The sequence below is a fragment of the Bacillus rossius genome, chromosome 16, assembly GCF_032445375.1.
Source record: "Bacillus rossius redtenbacheri isolate Brsri chromosome 16, Brsri_v3, whole genome shotgun sequence".
Taxonomy (NCBI): domain Eukaryota; kingdom Metazoa; phylum Arthropoda; class Insecta; order Phasmatodea; family Bacillidae; genus Bacillus; species Bacillus rossius.
Genome location: NC_086343.1, coordinates 37,496,735 through 37,517,075, shown reverse-complemented (window position 1 = coordinate 37,517,075; position 20,341 = coordinate 37,496,735). Strand labels below are relative to the sequence as shown.

The window sequence follows — 20,341 nt, the reverse complement described above, 5'->3', positions numbered from 1 at the left end:
ACGCCTTAGTCATGCTGGAAATAGCCATGCAGGGAGAGGGTCACATGCATCGTGTGCTAGGAGGGGATTGGCCAGCCATGGCAGCGATTGTTGCCATGACTAACTCCCCTCACTCTTATCTCTAGTCTAAGCTACTAGTTAAGTTGGGCCCAGGTAAAACCTGCATAGACACAGGGAAAACCCTGGGCACTTTCATGCGGGATGCAAGTTTGCATGCATTAGTGTAGGAGAGTACAGGAGATAGAGGATGGTCTGGATGAAGAGTTGGCCAGAGTAGAAAGAGTCTACCATGCGGGGGTTGGGCACTTGGACTTGATGTCCGCCTTGATTTTTGATTTTGTCCAGGACTGGAATTCGCTGGCCAGGGACGCTGGGGCCCCTGGCGGTGAGGGTAACACGAACCACTCACATCCACTCCAGACAGCAGCACCTATAACTAAAAGAGAGAAAATTAAACATCCTACAGACTAGACTATTTTTAGTAAATGCATGTTGCGCGGGCTAACATGCCTTGATGTGTGGTGTAACGCATGTGTGGGCATTTAATGTTTTATTTACAACATTTTCAATTACAACTCGCCATACCTCACAAAAAAAATACTTCTCAAGCCCTACCAACAGCTGGCTACGGCAAACAAAAATTTCTCCATCGTGGCGCTATCAGCGCGCCGCATACAGAGACCTCCTACGACAAATCGGAGAACTACGAGGCAAAGCTAGTTCAAAACCACCTCACCAGAATGCGTAAGCATTCACATAACCAGCGCGGTCACAAAGAAAATAAATATGTGACGAGCGAAGCTAACGTCACAACTTTAGTTCTGTTAAGTTGGTTAATTAAGTGCATTATTATTGAGAAAAATCACCGTCTCTAAGGGGAGACCATGAACCCGCTCTGCCCCTTTCTGACTACGCCTTGCATATTTTTATTTTTAAGGCTTAACCCTGCTGCTTTGTTCACATGTAACACACACTAACTGTGTTCGGGTCCAAGTAGACCCAAGATAAATAATTTCTTATGATGAACTAGTAAAATATTATTTGCACTCTAAATTTGTATTAGTGAATATTCACAGATGGTTCAGTAATTCATGGAGCAATTTAAACTAATTGAATCAGTGAAAATAACCACTAGAAATTGGTGTATATTCACAGATTTCCATAGTAAATTACTTAATATTCACATTATTTCCAGTAATTTTCAATAATTCAATAGTGAAATATTATTCATTTATTTCACAGTAGTTACTTTCACTGATTCAATTATTTTAGACTGCTCCATGAATCGCTGAACAATTCGAGAATATTCACTAATTCAGATTTAAAGTGTATATATTGTGGAACGACTTTCACTGAAATACTTTATTTTATTTTTGTGAAATAATTACATTAAGTGACATGCAAATTCAAGTTAACTTTATAACAATGTCAAGTACAATCATAATACAGAAATGCCATTTAGCGATATAAAGATTACGTATAACAGGCAATAACACAAAAAAATAATACAATACTACATTTAGTATCGTCTTTATTGGTGGTGAAGTTAAGGCATTACGCCTTTACTTACACTTAACCACATTTTCTGCTATATTTTGAAATTTTACAAACAATAGCATGACATAAATATAATAGATGATAAAATAGGTATTAAAATAGAAAGCATAATTAAGATTTATCTAAATGTTAAAAAAAACTGGTATTACAAAATTTAATCAAAATGAAATTTGCAGGTAATTTTAAATTAAGCATAGGCATACACGTGCTGAAAATGATTAACACTTATGAAATCCTGAATTGCCAAAACAAGATAATAAGTTTTATTACATTTAAACAAGTCACAAGATCACATACATATTTAAGCAGAAGGTAAGCTGCTAAGTGATCATGGAAGGTGTTCCAAATATGTTTATTCAGCCTGTTTGAAACTAGCTAGGCATTTTTTTTTATTTCCTTGTCGCTTGGTGTAGTATGATTTTTCCCCCGCTAACGTAACTTAAACTAAGTAATCAAAGTCCGGGTGAAGCCTATACGCCTTAATGATGCTGAGCATCAAACATGAGGGAAGGGTAGCATGCATCGCGTGCTGTATTAGGGGATTGGTCCATGATCTCCCCTTTCGTAACTCTAGACTGTAACTGGCTAAATTGAGTCCAGGTAAAACGGGGACATCACTTGGCGCAGTCGTACAGGATGCAAATGGCATGCACTAAGCAAGCAGGTAAAATGCGGAACGAAATAGGGTGGCCCAGGTGAAGATACGGGCTGGGCAGTGAAGAGCAAGGGGTGTGGTGCTTGGGACTCATCAGTGCGTGTGTGTGAAGATATGGCTGCGTCCTTCCGCAGGAATTAGTGAACAACCTTCGTGTTTTACGAAAGAGAAAGTGGACGGCGGGAACTTCCCGGAACTCTCTCCATGCATAGTTTCCCGTCCTGTGAAGAGCCGTGCTCACGCGAGGATGTGTTATGTTACATAATACACGGGTAATAATGAGTTGAGCTAAAACTGAGTAATAATACAGTTATATAATGCTTAATTGGTGTACACGGTTCAAGCGTGCGGAAACCTGCGTCACACTTAACACTCGTGCATGACCCCAGTCTTAAAATGTTGCTTGCAGATCAATCGATAAATAAGAAGAGGCGCTTTCGTCTAAACTCGAACCGAAAAAGTCATATTGTCAATGTGTGGAGTCTCGCGATTAATTAAACTATACATTCTCATCGTGGCTTATATGTGATGTGGTTGATTGCTTAGAAAATGAAATTACAAAAAATAATGTAACTGAGTTTTAAGTGGAGGCTTCCAGCATGGAATTATATAAACCAACTCGGGTTTGTTGCTCAATACGTTGCCTCTGTAAAGGAGCAGAAATATAAAATCGATAAATAAGCTGCCTTGATTTAACCAAGTCTCCAAGTCTGTTTCTCGTAGCAGAAGTTCGCGGAATACGCGATGAAGCATCACGAAATACGTTATTTTCTGACGCATAGTCAAGTCCACGCCATGTGTTCATGTGCTGTCACTACATTTAGCTTTAATCTTCGGGTCACACACGATTCAGTCAGGTTGTAAGGCAGATGTGATTGATATTTATACAGAGTGTGGCGGATATCCCGTGATCCGATGGACAGTCGTTCATCCAAGTATACGAACCTTTGCAGTCTAGGCTGTCGCCGAACTATATCGCGAATGTGCATGTCTCTGGTCGTTGTTGACATGGGCTGGTTCTGGCAGTTGGCAGATCGTGGCCAGTGATGGGAATCCTTCATTTCACAGACGAGAGAGCCACACCAGAAGTTCCCCGAAGTTCATGCTCGCTTTTTTCCACCGTTCTATCTCATTGTATAAACCTGTGTGGCATTAAATTTTGCGGTCGATTAGGATAGGTTAGCTACATTATAAATACTTTAAAACATTGTGGATGGTTGGTTATATTAGTTAAGTACAGCTACATCAAAAATACTGTAAAATCATTTTATGGTTGCTTAGCAAATAACTTTTTAATAGGTAGCTATCCAGGGCTAGGAAACCGTTTACATGATTTCACAGTATCTTTAATGTAGCTATCCTAACCAAATCAACCGTCCACAATGTTTTAAAGTATTTATAATGTAGCTAACCTAACCTTTAACAATGAACAAAAAAAAACGAAGATGCACGATCGGGCGTTTGGCTCTCTCGTCTGTGAAAAGAAGGCTTCCCGCCAGTGGTAGCCCCGTGGGTAGTAGGAGGCGAGAATCGTCCATATCCACCGTTGCTCCAAGTGGCTTCCCAACAAACTGAGGAGCACGTATTGATATAGGCTTAGATTGTAGACAGTTGCCAGTTTGATACTATACCTACTCTTGTTAACATTAAAATTATTTTGCATAATAACCATGATTGTACAGGTTGTAATTAAAACAGGTTTTAATGAATTTATAATTTATTTTTTTGCTGATTTTTCTTAGACCATAAAAATAGTGTATTTGGTATTATTGTTAGAGTTGTATACATTCTGAAGGAAAAATTATCAATTCCTTAACACCGATTATTATTTCACAGCAGAAAATATTTTTGTACCAGTCTCAATATTAATAAAGCATGACATTAACGATGTCATATGGTCGAACAGAGCCAAAAAATTTAATATTAAGAGATATAAAAAATGTATGACAATCTGTTGAAACCAAGATGGCGTCTTTCACTTAAGTTTCCTTAGAAGTAAGAATTTGCTATTATCAGTTATTGTTCTTTATAAACTACAAGGAAAAAATGTGGTACCAAAATTTCGATACCAAATTGTTCTTTTAAAAAATAGAACCTTTAAAGTACATTTTAAATAATTTTGTTGCATTATAAAATTGTCTGAAAAATGTGTTTTGTTTGGGTGTATCTGGCAACAGGGCACACCTAAAGGACAGCGCCGATGTCAGATATCGTGCATTGTAGAGAAAGAGCAAATGCCAATTAAACTGCTAACTGCGCAGCTAGTATAATCTCTCTCAAAATGATCAGCGCCATTGATCACAGTTTCTCGCTGCAGAACTAGGGGCTGGTTGCAGCGCACCGGGTGCATGCCTCCCCCCATATGGACTGTCGTCGCCTCTGAAGATTCCTTGTTACAGGGTCATGTCCCTAGTCTGTCAAGTTCCCCACGATAAATAATGGAAATTAACGAGAAAAACGAACAATTAAATTTTAATGTAAAGTTGGCCAGTTCCTTTTGATTTTAATTAGTTTTTTTTTTTTTTTCATGATTTCGTATCAGAAAAGAAATCGCGTCGTTTAATGACGCGATTTCAATAGAGTTTGATCAGTAGCATTTTTAATAACTAACCCGGGTATAATTTATAAGGAAAGAATGTTTAAATTTCTCAAGACCAATTAGAAAAAAAAAACTATAATCGAAATCGAAGATCAAGCTTCACTTAATGTTGTTTCAAAGAGTTTAATTTTTAGATTATTCCAGGGTGGAGCCTGCGAACGTCCTTTTCTCTGGGGGCTCTTCCTAGGTCCTCCTGCTAAGATGTCGACTTAGTGATGTGCTCATTTATAAACAAGGTAGACGTAGACATGCGCGTGGAAGACAGAAGAGTGTTTTCTTGTGTATTTAAGTTTTTTTTTAATAAATTGTTTACACTCCAAGACGATTCTTGTTAGATCGTGTTCAAATTACGTAAACTGAACATTCGTAAGTTTATGAAAGCATCCGTAAATTCACAGAGATCACTGGATATTTTACAACCAGTGTTGTTCTTAAATTTAAAGTTAAAATGTTTACCAGTGTAGTAAGCTAAGTTATACCTAAATTAAAAGCTTGATATTCGTGTCTATATCGATTTTTTTTTTCACGTGTAGTAGCGATGTAGGCCTTTCTGTGATCCGTGAAGTCGCTACAGCGAGAAAATAAAGACACTGACCTTAAACCGCCACATCGACCAACCTTGTGACGTCAAACTGTGATATTCGGAAGTTATTTTGGTTGACCTCTGCCCAATGCGGCCAACCCCACGACACACTACAGTGCATTTCTCGAAGAGCAGTAAACGCCGTCTTAAGATGTCATTGAGGTAAAGCAGTGTTATAACTGTACTTCCAGTTTAAACCCGTCGTTCTTTTTTTGTTTTGTTTTTTTTTTTGCCGACAGCAGCCGGTCGGTTGTTGCGACTGGTTTGGTTACGGTGCGACGGCTTTTTTTTTTTTTTTTTTTTTTAGGCTGGTTTCGTCCCGGTCGGTGGGCATATACAGGATGATTCGAAAGTACTCGTACAAACTTTAAGGGTAGATCAGGCATACAGAAGCGGTCAGTTTTGATGATGGAACAAGAGTGATTAGGGTCTTGTCGTTGCCCGGTTCGCTCGAGGCCCGAACGTGGCCCATGCAGGATGGAGATGGCATAGTCATTTCATTCACGATGGAGCGCCAGGAAATGGCCGTGCAGCACAGCGTGTCATCAACAACGCCATTGCGGAGACTGATGCCTTTTTTTTTAAGTGAAAACTTCTATGGGAACGTTTGGATAGGGAGTAAATTCATGTAAGTCGTCATCGACATGGTCACGTGACGTGTTAACGATAACACTACATCTGTTCCTATTAGTATTCAAGTTGTTTTTTTGTTCAATTTTTATTTTAAATCTTAGGTATACGATTACTGTGCAGCAAAAAGTGAGTATAAAATCCCTATATATCCCTATATATACTATTATAAATGTGAATGTAAGTTTGTTTGTTATGCTTTCACGCGAAAACTACATAACCGATCATCATGAAACTTTGTACACATTTTCTTGGAGGTATTAGAAGTATCATAGGATACTTTTTATTGGAAAAAAATTGGTTGTATGTAAAGTCGGTTTACGGACGATTATTTAACATGACGTCATAACAAAACATTGATGAAATGATTGCATACTTTTATGAATAAAATTGAATCATTTTTATTGAATTATCACTATTTTATAAGGATACAAAGAAGGAGTGAAATGAAATCTACAATTTAATTGATAAATTTACTTTTATTTGCATTCATTAATTAAAATATGTTTATTACTTTAACGAAGAGATTATTTTAACTATAACTTTTATACATGTTTGCTATTTAACTTCTTCCAATCTGTGTTATTCTGTTAAGGATAGGACGATGATAGGAAAAGTAGGAAACGAATGGGAGTGTTTCAAGTTTAATGTGCCTCGAAAAAGTCAAATTGATGGTGGTTCCAATCGAGTGGAAGAGAGATAGATGCAGCGCAAGCGTACATTGAGCGTAATGGGACACCGCGTAACGGGACAATGTGCGTTACGGGACACTTTTTCGTGCGTACAGCCAGCTTTCATCGATTTATTAGACGCTGTCACGTCAATAAGCAAAGATGGTTTATTAGACAATGGCCGTAAAGACTGCAGTCCACTTCGTGCTGCAAAGTTTGAGCAGGACAGGCGGTTTCTCGACGGATGTTTGATAAAGTGTGCGTGTGCTGAAGCTAAAACGTCAGCCACTGTGGATGGTTCTCGGAATACGGAATTGGAGTGTTTTCGGTCTTATTCCCATCCCATTCTTCTTTTTCCGTGCTGCTCGTGCAGTGGGGGTTCGCCGACCTCTGGCCCGTTCGGGCGATGGATTTATTGACCTGCGCCGCTGTCCGTCCGGCCGACTACGAACTCTGCTGCCTCGCTGCTTGCGACGACACACTAGAGGCTCTGTGCCAACAACACAGGGGGGAGAGTGACAAATAACCTAGCGGCAAGAGGTGAATTGTATATGATACACTGTTTCATTATTCAAAACAATTTTGTCTACCTAGTTAATGTTCAGACACAAACTCTCGGTAGTGAAAAAGTAGACTTCCTACAAAGAAAAGTGCGTTGTACTATATGATATTGGTGGCAAATATGTTCGTTAGGATAACCCATTTATGTTTATACAGTTTTATTTTCTACTTATATTTACATTACTAATTAAATCATCGCACTTACAAATGTTTATTCGCAAGTCACTCAACGTCTGTCAAGTCCACAGTTCGCACTCCTCACTAGAGCTAGGCTCGACAGTGGTTCGCCTTTTACCTAGCAGCTGTCCACACACACAGTCTCGCGCCACTCAGTCGCACTCTCACGGTTCCGTCGCGCCGTTCGAAACGAGGGGTCTCTCACCCTCATCGTTGAACTCGCACTTCACTGGACACACGCACTCTCTCTCTCTTTCGGAACTCCGGTGAAGGCCGGCGTCGCCGCTTTTATACCAGTTGGTCGTCTTTCTGGAATGAACTGGAGGGGTTGTGACGTGTCGCGTCATCCCGGGCCGACCCGACGCCCGAAGCATCCAGAACAAGGGCGTGAATAACACGTCAATCCACGCCGGCGACCTCTGAAAGCCCGCAGGATCCCCGGGCCACTAAGGGATGTATGATAGCGCCGAGGAAGGAGGATGGTGTAGGGAGGGGGGCGAGGTCGGGCGGCGAGGTCGGGCCGCCCTAATCCCCAAAGGTATGCGCGCGTGACGTCAGTGGCGCCTTACGGCAGCCCCGGGCCAGACTACCGCAGGCACGCCTCGAGGCATTGCTTCCCAGTTCGCTCGTAACAATATTTTATTGCATGTGCTGAAAAGTAAGTACCTACTGCGGGAGTAGCCGTGCTCTTACCCGTATCAGTGAAGTTCCTGCTATTAAAGCGGGTTTCACAACCGATGTTGGGCCGTTGACGAGTTTCTTAAGCCATCTAACAATAGAGCTTGGATTATAGTTATGGCGGCGAGCGACACACTTATTCTGCTCGCTCCAGCGTTAGCCATTCGGCCATAACTACGAGGATGTTGGCAAGTAAAATAGTGACATTCTTCTGCTTTAAAAAATAAAAATTGTTTACAAAATTATATTAGCTTATACTAGCATCAGTGTCTTAAACCGTTAAATAACATGTACCTAATTATTTGTTACTGTGGGTGTCTTCACCTCTCATTAGCTTGCTTTGTAGCAAAAAGTAATCAAGCTGGCTGTTTCCGAATGATATAGGATGTCTCTTTCACCAATGCAGCCTTAACCAAAGGATCCTTTAACTTTAATCTACATTCAATGATAAAGTAGCCGTTAAAAATGATACCAGAATTCTTTTGACGCTAACACAAGCTGGTGTATCCACAAAAAATAATACTTCTGCGTTTACAGATTTTACACAATTTATTTTAAGGTGTTAACTTTTTACATGTTCAAGTTAATCATTTGATTGTAATATATAGTAATAAAATAGAGAAGCTTGCATTTGGATTGCTAAACTAAAGACTATCATTCCATTTTCACTAAAGTTAGTTAAAAGTCCACAATGATGCATGGAAGGACATGAGAGACTCGTCATCGGCGATCCTGTAAGGAGCCTTGAAACTATTCGTGGAGGTCAACAAAAATGGCTGACATCCTTTAAGATGCACTTTTCAAGTATCATGGAGGATAAAGGGTTCTTCAAAGAGGTATTCTGTAACTTCGGTGTTCCTCCTCTCTGACGCCGGCGTCGAGGCAAGACGCTCTGGCCCTCGTGCGCCACTCGCATCGGTCGCCAGCGTCAGCTCCCTGATTGGCTGAAGCTCGGCGCGCCGCTTAACACTCATTGAGATAAGTTGTCTGATAAAAGGCGGATGTCAAATCGAAAGTGGGGTGCCGGGATAACCCTTTTGTGCAGTATATTGTGAATAATTAATTTTAAAACTTAAAGTGATTTTAAATCCTTTAATTTCTTATTCAAATCTTATGTTACGTATGCTCACGCACTACGTACATGATGACGTCTTCGTGGCGCCTAACCGCGCGCCCGATACTACCCGGCCAACAGGAATTTGCAAAGGGCCTAGCGGTGACGGAGGCAGGGTTTCGAGCTGACGGTGTAAGAGGTTACAATATTATTTCTCTAGCCTGTTTTTCTGTCGGTCCGCGAGGTCTTCCTTATTCCTTTATCAAATTCCATGATTTACCCCTCATTTTAAAGCTTATCGTGCCGACTGATGACGAAAAATAGACCCATGGTCTAAAAATGTACCGCTTCTCTTAAATTTGATATTTAAAATCGTCTAAGAAGAGGTCATTTAATGGAGCGTCGATTTTTCTATAGATATTGAATCGGATTCGATAAATATCGAATCGGATAACCACTTGAAACATCAGCGTTTACATATCTCTTTTTTAAAATTGCACTTCCATCATAATAAACAGAACTGATGATAAAGAAATCTTAGAGGATCTTTCAACTTAACCAAAAAATTTCCACCAAAAAAACACTTATACAAAACTTCTGGCACATTTCTTATAAGTAAGTACTTTTGAAATTACTGTTGATATTTTGAATCACAAACATAACATCTTACATTTACTTCTCATAGCATCAGTTAGTATTGATACGTACAACCAAAAAGTGAACGATGATCACATCACTTCCAACTTGTATTTAAAGTGGTTTTGTAAACGCGTATATAATTGGTATGTTTGAATATAATACTTCTGTAAAATAAAAGTGTAACAGCTATTTGTACTGATGTATTCAATTACATGTCTTCTTTTGTACCAACACCTGTTTACTTTTTTCTAATCTTCTTAAAAATGTCATTTCTCCCCAATTTTTAAAGAATGGAATGCCACACAAAACGATTTGGTGTGCACTGTGGAAGAATTCCGCACTGGTCAACAAATATTATTCAAATCAATTATTATAATGGGCCTAATAACTTGCATCTATGTATTGGGTACGGTGAAAGTGTCAGGAACGGGTGAATGCAGTCTCATAAGCCAATATAAATATATTTGGTGTCTGCTTAATGAAATGTTACTTTTGCATGAAAATGTTTAATTTCATGAACATGACCGACACGTGAACAGGTCAAACATATTGTTTCATAATTCCTTACAGTAAGAGGTTCTACACCCCCCCCCCCCCCCTTCCCAGTGTTTGTCGGACGTGTTCATTTGGAGCAAATTATATACTGAATGATATAGACTGATTCTGCGAACGAGGCTAAGATTAGTTTTAGATTTGCCTTCAGAACCATTAAAATCGGGTGTAAACAATGACATGTGCAGAGAAGTATCGCAGGCTGTTGTGGCCTCTGTCTGGAGTGGCTTGATTTTTGGTATTGTAGCCGCGTTGAAGGCGAAGATTTCTCAGACGTTTCTGTAGACCTTGCAGTCGCCATCTTCAGGATAGCAGTAGTCGGTGTTATCTTCGCCTTCAACATGGCTAGCCAAGATAGCTAGCTAGCTAGCTAGCCAAGCAACTCATTGACATGTGTGTTTGTTTATAAATATATATTTTAAATTTGATTAAAATAATTGAATATGAAGTAGTGATTGGACACACAACTTGTTAAAATTCTTCAATGCCAAGCACTAATTGAAATGAAACTAGGAAAGGAAAAGCTGTACCAGATTTCATAACCTCAACAACGTACCGGAGGTATCCGCTGTGAACTATCATCCTTACCTCAGAGACAATTTTTTTTGTTTCATTCATTATATTCTTGAAAATTTGTTTTCTTCGTACCATAACATCACAGCTCACTCAAAAAAATTTCTAAAGCATCTAGTGAAAGTTATAAAAATCTAAATTCAAAGCTGTTTTAAAGTCACACAAAACAAGTCAAGCTACGATATTAAGTACCTGTGATTATTAGGAAAAGTCCCTTACTTGGAAGAAATCAATCATTAGTTCATTCTAGCCTGCTACACATTTATGGAGGTTTATTAAAACACAGTATAATTGAAAACACTGAGTTTTTTAAAGTTATACTTCTTTAGGTGCATTATGAAAAAAATATGAGTGAATTTTCTAAATGTGCAACGTAATTTTTACAATATGAAAAAAAAGGCTACATAAAAATATATATTATATGTGCTTTTTAAATCTTACACTTCTATAATTTGTATTGAATATGATACATATCATTAAAAACATTATTTATTTGAATATTAGTTAAATAAATTATATTTATAAACTTTTTCAAGTGTATTTATATAAGTGAGGTTAATGTTCCCGTATACATAACAATGTCAGGAAGCTTGTAAACATCCATTTTCGCAGGCAGTGAGTGTCTGTGGAATATTTAGTAATATCCGGGCCGTTTTCATGGCAGTTTTGTGAGGTTATTTCCTGTATGTATAATTTATTTGCATTATAAACTATCACATTATTTCATAAATAATTAAAATTAACAAATAATAATTTACTTTTTGAATATTTATTGTCATTCAATATTATTTAAAATTTATCTCAATTATTTTACTAAATAAAATTATTATTTTTTATATGTTTGTATTAAAATTGAAAACTAATTATTAAAAAAATTTATACTTACACCATATTTATATCACTCCACTCTTTTTAATATTTTATTTCTATTAATTATTTGCATGCAAGATTAAAGTTAGTTTATTACTAACGCTGAGTAAAGTATAACTTCTAACGCCCTTACATAAGTAATTGTACCCATTTTTTTTTTTTTTTTTTTATTCTTCTCATTTCAAGTTGCCTAATAGTGTGTTTAGATTGTTTGGTTATGAGGTTCAATGATGGACTTGAAAAATGTCTGCTGCGCAGTTTAGTCTACAGCGCATCTCATCCTTCGAGACAGTATGCTTGGTAATGGACATTTACTTTCTCTATCCATTGCACGATTTCTGCCATTATCACTGTCCTTGTTTCCGTGTGCTCTGTTGCCAGATGCATGTCATGGAGCACAAAACTTTGACACATCTTTGTAATGAAAATTTCTTAACGTATCTGAAAAATGTTATTTTGTAAAGTAAAATTTATAATGAGAAAGAATTGTGGAAATAAGTTTTCCGGTTGTATTTCATCAAGAACATCATCTGATATTTTTTTTTTATTCCTAAGGAGTAGCAATTGAGACGCCATCTTGGTTTCAACAGTTTTTCCAATAATTTTACATTTTAAAATTATAATTCTTGTGTATAGCACACACTTTTCATGGAATGCCTTGTTATTAATAGTGAAATGACTACTACAAATAGTTTCTCCTGTTAAGTAATAATTGGTGTTTAGCGTTTGATTTTTTTTACTGGCAAATTACTACAACTATAATAATACTGTCAGTAGATACTATTTTGTGATCTTAGAAAAATCAAGTAATAGTAAAATTTAAAAGCAATATTAACACTTACGATAAATGGTGGAACTCAAAATAAGTGTTTTAAGGGGGTGCCTTCCTTTTCAGGTCATGATTTTATATTTATATTAATCACTGATCAACTTGTAGACTTTTTCAATTGTTTAAATTTCACGAAATGAAAAATATATATATAACGCATACTTTTTGCATTATTATCTGCCAAAGTTACATTTTTAACGTTATTGGGTTGTACAAATAAGGAGAATTTAATTTATGGCAGAACTGATACTTTTTAGGTTTAACTGCAATGCCACTGGCTACTTCATGATATGGTTTGCATTTCTATCACAAAAACTCATTTCATGTTTCTTGGCTGTCAAAATCGTAACAAATTTGAAAATTTTGAAAAATTAATTAATATTTTCTGAAAGTAATTCAAACCATTTCTCGAAGTAGCCTTGCAGTTAAACCTAAAAAGTTTTGAGTTCTGCAATTAATTGAATTCTCCTTATTTGTACAACCTCAAAATGTTAAAAATGTATCTTTGGCAGCTAATTATGCAAAAAGTATGCGCTGTATATATTTTTCATTTCATGAAAGTCAAACAATTGAAAAAGTCTCCAAGTTTATCTGTAATTACTGTAAATATAAAATCTTGACCTGAACAAGCCAGGTAGTAGTAGTAGTAGTAGCATCAGTCTGGCAACAGTGTTCACTGCAGTCTTGAGCGTGAGACAGACTGGACCGAGAGTGACGTGGTTGGTCGTTGTTGCAGAACGGGGACCTGTGCATCTCCATCCTGCATCCCCCGGTGGACGACCCCCAGAGCGGAGAGCTGCCGTGCGAGAGGTGGAACCCCACACAGAACGTCAGGTGGGTCCGGCCTCGTGACGTCAGCCACATCTCATGAACTGACACTCGGGGTGGTGTGCTGACATGTCCTGAATTTGTACAGACATTATCACATTATATTCTGTACCTCGGAGGCAGAAGACACTATGTCAACTTTTAGGAAAAAATATACTTTTAACTATAAATGTGACTACCGTTTGACGTTCTAATTAGCGGAATAAAACACTAAGATCTAAGATATTTCAATACATATTGGGTATAAAATAGTTCAGGTAGTAAGTGAGATACTATTGAAAAATCTTTAAACTGCTCATAAAAATATGGTTTATTTGGAATAGTGTCTTATGCCTCCAAGGTACAGATTTAAGCTGCAGTTTTATATCTCAAGTTTAATAAGAAATTGTCAACGTAATATCTATTAAAGTTAAGGTTTCTTAGTGAATAAAACTGAGAAAATATACTTTAATATGTTTTATATTAAAGTAACAAACGATTGCACAGCAAGAATACACAACAGTCATAGACATCTATACAAAAATATGTAACACAATGGGCAACGACAACGTGGCTATCCAACCAAGATCAAAATTTTCTTTTTCTTTTTTAACACTCCCACTAAAATTTTACATCATGAGAGCAAAAAAAATATTTTACATTTAAACATTACACTATTACAGCTTATCCATTATTTATTCTCTTAGAAAGACAAAATGTTGAGTGGGTAATGGCTTTGTTAATATATCAGCAAGCTGATTCTTACTTGGGACATAGGATATATTTATTACACCATTCTCCACTTTCTCTCGGATAAAATTGTATTTGACATCTATATGTTTGGTTCGTTTATGAAAAACTGGGTTATTAATTAACTTAATGGCACCCTGATTGTCAACATATAGCTTAATACAATCATATTTTTCATCCAAGTCCAACAACATTTGCTGTAACCATAGTATTTCCTTTGCAGACTCGCAGGCTGCAACAAATTCTGCTTCGGTGGTAGATAGAGCAATGGTCTTTTGCACATAATCGAGCCTTGTAACGATTTACTTTTCCATCGTCACCCCTCTTAATGGAAAATACCCACTTGGCTGTGAGTGTCCAAGTCTGATTTTCATCATGAGCACTTAGTTCTTCTTTAACGGCTTCCAACCATTCATTCTTCTGCGAACTCTTCATTGCCTCATCAAATGATGATGGTAAAACAAATTCCACTAAATTGGCTTCTAAATTCAAATTTCTCCTTGGTCTCAGATTCATTGGTTCACATGTAGAATCATTGAGGGTCTGTGATGGTTCATAATTAGGATCATCATTGTTACAACTGAGCATACTTTCCTCATTCTCATTCATTGAGTTTTCATTTAAAGAATTATCACTCAATGCAGGGTTGTATTTGAGTATGACTTCAGATTTATCCTGTTGGACATTTTCATTACTTTCTTCTATGAATATTTTTGCTATATTCTGTCTTTGTTCAGGATATTTATTCTCATCAAAAACAACATTTCTTGATACTTTAATTCGTTTTGTTTTCATGTTGAACATTCTGTAATTGGTATTATCATATCCAACCAATATCATTTTTTCACTTTTTTTTTCTAATTTGGTCCGCAACTGATCAGGAATATGTACATATCCTTCACTACCAAATACCCTTACATGCTCCAAAATTGGTTTGACTCCATTCCACAACTCTGATGGCGTTTTGTCTGATGTTTGGCTAGATGAGGTTCTATTAAGCAAATAAACTGCACAATTTATGGCTTCCGCCCATAAATCCAAAGATACATGACGTGCATACAGCATGGATTGAGCGCTTTCTACTATTGTTCTGATATCTCTTTCTGCACGCCCATTTTGTTCTCGGGTATATGGAGCAGTACATTCATGAACAATTCCTTCTTTATCTAAGTAGTCTTTAAATGCAGTATTAATATATTCACATCCATTATCTGTATGCAAGGCTTTTACACTGTGCATGTATTTGTTTTTCACAATAGCATTATATTTCTTGAAATATTCAAGAGTATCGCTCTTATTTCTCATGAAGTACACGTCTGTAGCTGGTTGCCGCATCCTTGAATAATAAAAAAAAACTCATACCTTGAACCTATGTATGACTGATTGGACCACAGACGTCACTATATACTAGGTCACCAGGTTGTAGTTCTGCCCGACTTGATTTCTGGAATGGAAACCGAGATTGTTTCCCATAAGCACATGCTTCACACACTAAGTCAGTTTCAGTACTTTTTTCAATATTTAAACCTTCAACTATATTGTTCACACTCATTTGTTTTATTTCTTTAAAGTGTAAATGTCCTAATCTCTCGTGCCATTTTTTAATATCACTTTTATTTTTCTGCACTAAGTTGCATGTGTCAGGAACAACTGTTTCAATGTCCAGTTCATATAAATTGTTCAACTTCATTTTTGCACACATCACAACTTCATCACCATTGTAAATTAGAGCATTACTGTCCTTCTTTACTATGGCATAACCTTTTCTTATTATCATGCCTTCAGAAACTAAATTTCTTCTTAAGTTAGGCACATGTAGTACTTCATGTAACATGCTTAGCTCCCACTGTCCATTGACACATCTTTTTATTAAAATTTTTCCAATTCCACATACTTCTATGGACTCTTTGTTCCCCAATGTCAATGATTTCTGAGTACAAGCTGTATATTCTTCAAAAAATTCTTTTCTATATGTCATATGGGCCGAAGCACCACTATTCAAGATCCAGGTGTCTTCTTCTGAACCACTGCCTATATTTGACTCATCAACTACATTAAAAGCTAGCATTGTATTCTTACCTTGAACTGGTTTCTTATGTATTTTCTTTGGTGCACGACATTCTCTGGCAAAGTGCCCCCTTCTTCCGCAGTTGTAACATTCAAAACTATGCTTCGCAGGTTTCTCTTTGCTAATTCCACTTGTACTAGGTTCATTTTTGGTTGATTCTTTCTTCAGTTTAGTATTAGCAACCAAAAAAGCCATTTCTTGTTCTTCTTCACAAGTAATATTAGCTTCCTCATCAAGTAGTCTTGCCGTTAAGTTATTAAAGTTTTGTTTTTCAGAATCCAGCGACATCCATGCTTGCCTAAGTGATCTATATTTAGGAGGCAGAGTTCCCAATATTTTCGTGATTATAGCATTGTCGCTGATGCTTTCACCACTTTCCTTGAGCTGCTTTGCGAGATTTTCAACCTTTGCAACACTGTCACTTGGTGACATTTTATACTGGTAAAACCGTTCATGAATTAACATTTTGTTCAATTCACTTTTTTGTTCATATATGGATTCTAATTTCGACATAATTTCCAAGGCTGTTTCACAGTTTTCTGTTAGGGTTATTTGATTTAAATCCATCGACGACGTGATAATGTACATAGCCATGCCATCCTTTTTTAGCCAAGCATCCACATTTGCTTCTGTTCTTTGTATCGAAATATTGATTCCTTTTGCTTTCAGGGCACATTTTATCTGGAATTTCCATTGCCTGAAGTTTCTTCCGTCAAATTTATCCACACTCAAAGTTCGTTCCATTTTAAGGTTATATGAGCGTGATTTATTCGAAAATGCAAAATATGACTTCTTCTTTGCTGTTTTCTTAATTCTTCAGGTTTCAGAGTTTCCTGGGCCCATAACCTATTAAAGTTAGGGTTTCTTAGTGAATAAAACTGAGAAAATATACTTTAATATGTTTTATATTAAAGTAACAAATGATTGCACAGCAAGAATACACAACAGTCATAGACATCTATACAAAAAAATGTAACACAATGGGCAACGACAACGTGGCTATTCAACCAAGATCAAAATTTTCTTTTTCTTTTTTAACAATATCTACAAATTTAACAAATCTGAAATTGGGCAAAATTATTCTACATACAACTTATAAATTTTTTTATTTTTTTTTATTTTTAACATTTCGTTTTCGTCTTATATTTTACCAGGTCTCATGTACGTAGTTGATTTTCTTTATGGTTCTGTGTGGTAATAAACATGCGGCTGGTAGAATATTTCTGTTGGTATAATTCAATCATCTGTACTTGGAAAATGCTTTATAATGTCTCTTCTTTGGAGTGTAATTGGTTTTGTGAATTACTGGAAGGGTGTTTATCTATTTACAAATCTGAACTAGATGTAGTTTTAGAAGCATCTTCAGTTATTTAAAACATTTTTCCCAGCTAGAGACATTGTTTCTGTACTGCTGACTGACTTGTCAAGATTAAAGGCTCGGAAACAATCAACATAGTATTTACATGTAGATAGTTATAGCTATAAGCTATAAGCACTTGCACAACTCAAGATTAGTATAATGGCCACAATTACAATGGACATAAAATTAACTTACTCCATTCCTTTGTTTATGGTGGTTGTTTTAGCCTTCGAAAAATTAATGCTGCTTTATTTGGTTGTGTTTAAACATTTAAAAAAAATAGTTTTTCAAGAATTCAATTTAGCAAAGGAATCTCTAAGTGGATACAGAAATAATTTTTTTTTTCTCTATTGTTAAGTGTGCCATAATGTTTACAACGTGACTCCATCATGCAAACATAATAAACAAGCGAAAAATTTAAACAATCTAATTAACTCACGTATTTTCTTATTTATTAAATACAATTCTCAAATGACTACGTAGTGGGACATTTAGAGCTTATGATTTACTGCAAACATATCATGGTTTTTGCAATAACATAGTATTGCTCGTTTGTGTAAATGCTAATCACAATGTACGATTGTTGATAGTCAGATTGAATTGATAAAGTTTAACCTTTATATATAATACTTGTGTTAGTGAAGTGCTAATGTTGATTGTGTTCGAGCCGTAAGCAAGAAAATGGATGGTTTTGGTTTTGTTACTTCATTTCCCCATTTTCTTTAGTTTGCACCAGAGGGCCCGTTTGCATTCCAAGGGTTTTTTTTTTTTTTGTTTACGCCAGTAGGACAAAAATTACAAGTCAGTAGTTAATAAAAATTATAGGAAACCTCACATTTATGCGATGCTCACGGAACACTTTTACAGTTCTGGCCACAGTAACGTTTATAGCATATATATGTATATATAAATATAAATTGTTGGGTTTGAAAGTAGTGCATCAAATAATAAGGAAGGGACACAGCAAAATTATTTCCCTGGGGCCTAGTGCCGGACCCATCCACTAATTTTGTGGAGGGGTGAATGACCGAGAGTTTTGAGTCGTATGGATAGCTTGCAAGTTAAATGGAAAGTCAAAAAATTGAAGGGGAAAAAGCAACTTGAAAGGTTGTTTCAATGCAATTCTCAAGCCTTGAAAGCTTAAAATATATACTTTAGTCCTAAAAATGTAGAATTAAAAACATTTATTAAAAAAAAATTACTTCAAAGGTCAGGTGGGGTCTGTAGTTGATTGTTTGTCCCCATCAGGCCCTTTGTTTGCCTGGCGGCTGTGGCCTCCGCTGAAGGCGCGTGGCGCCGGGGTTGTTGCAGGACCATCCTGCTGTCGGTGATCTCCCTGCTCAACGAGCCCAACACCTTCAGTCCAGCCAACGTGGATGCCTCTGTCATGTACCGGCGCTGGAGGGAGTCGCGGGGCAAGGACAAGGAGTACGAGAACATCATCAGGTGCGTCCAACAAATGGAAAGAATTTGAAAGCAAACAGCGAGCCTTCTGTTTTCCCAACTTTCTCTGTTACGAAATTCTGCTCATAAGGGGAGCACTGGTTGAAAAACAAAAGACTTTAGTTGGAAGATAGTTGTCAATTTTTTCACACTCTAGATTTAATTGATTTCCAGACCCCAGTGTTGCTGAATTAATTTGGCCAGTTTTTCAACTACATACTTAACAGGGTTTGTCCTTAAAGTAATGAGACTGGCCGTTACACGGAGCGCCAGTGATGGGATTTGCGGTGGGGGGTGTGAACTAAGCAATGAACCTGGTGGCAGTCTCATCCGAGCTCTGGCATAGAGATCACGTGTGGTGCACAAGCTGTATTTTAAAAAATGTCAGAAAATGTCTAAAATGGATTTTTCGCTGGAGCAACTATACGCAATTAAATTTTGCTTTTTCCTGGGGAAAACTGCCTCCGAGATGCTTGCCGTGTTAAGGAGGGTTACAAAGATGACGCCCTGTCAAGGGCCCCGGTCTTCCGGTGGTTCAGTGATTTCAAGAATGTACGGGAGACGGTTGAAGATAAGGAGTGATCTGATGCCCTTCAACGAGTGGTTTGGACGAAAATTTGGCCAAGGTAAAAAAATCTCCTGGACTCCGATCGTCATTTGAGTGTAAGATTAATCGCCGAAGACCAAAACATATGCAAAACAACAGTTCACAAAATTACTTCTGAAAATTTGAACATGCGGAATGTTTGTGCGAAATTGGTGCCAAATGAGTTGAGTCATGAACAAAAACGAGGACGAGTGTTGACATTTGCCGTGAAATTTTGGGGCAGTTAGAAAGTGAACCGGACTTTCTAGACAACGTAATAACAGTCGATGAATCATGGGTGTACCGGTACGACCCCGAAACCAAGCGCCAAAGTCCAAGGTAAAGACAATGTTCAATGTCTTTTTTGACAAGCATGGGATAGTTCACAAAGAAATTTTACCCATGGGACAAACTGTCAACGCCGTTTTCTACAAAGAAGTCCTTGCGCACCTGTACAGAGCCGTTAAACGGAAACGACTGGAGTTGGCAGATTGCTGGATGCTCCACCACGACAATGCTCCAGCCCACACCACCTTCGTTGTGAGAGCCTACCTGGCCCGGATAGGGGTTGCAACCTTGCTGCAGTCACCATACAGCCCATATGTGAGCCCGCCAGAATTTTTCCTGTTCCCAAAGCTCAAGAGAATCATGAAAGGTCACATTTTCAAAGATGTTCCCTCCATCCAACGGACTGTCACA

General features: G+C 37.3%; 1 protein-coding gene across 1 annotated transcript in view; it reads left to right on the top strand.

Moving 5' to 3' along the window:
- LOC134539982 (ubiquitin-conjugating enzyme E2 R2) overlaps window positions 1-20,341 on the top strand; it is a 205,108-nt gene that overhangs the window by 176,407 nt on the left and 8,360 nt on the right. The window contains exons 3-4 of the mRNA XM_063382387.1: window positions 13,365-13,462; window positions 18,925-19,059. Coding sequence (XP_063238457.1) covers window positions 13,365-13,462; window positions 18,925-19,059 — 233 coding nt within the window. The remainder of the gene's footprint in view (window positions 1-13,364; window positions 13,463-18,924; window positions 19,060-20,341) is intronic.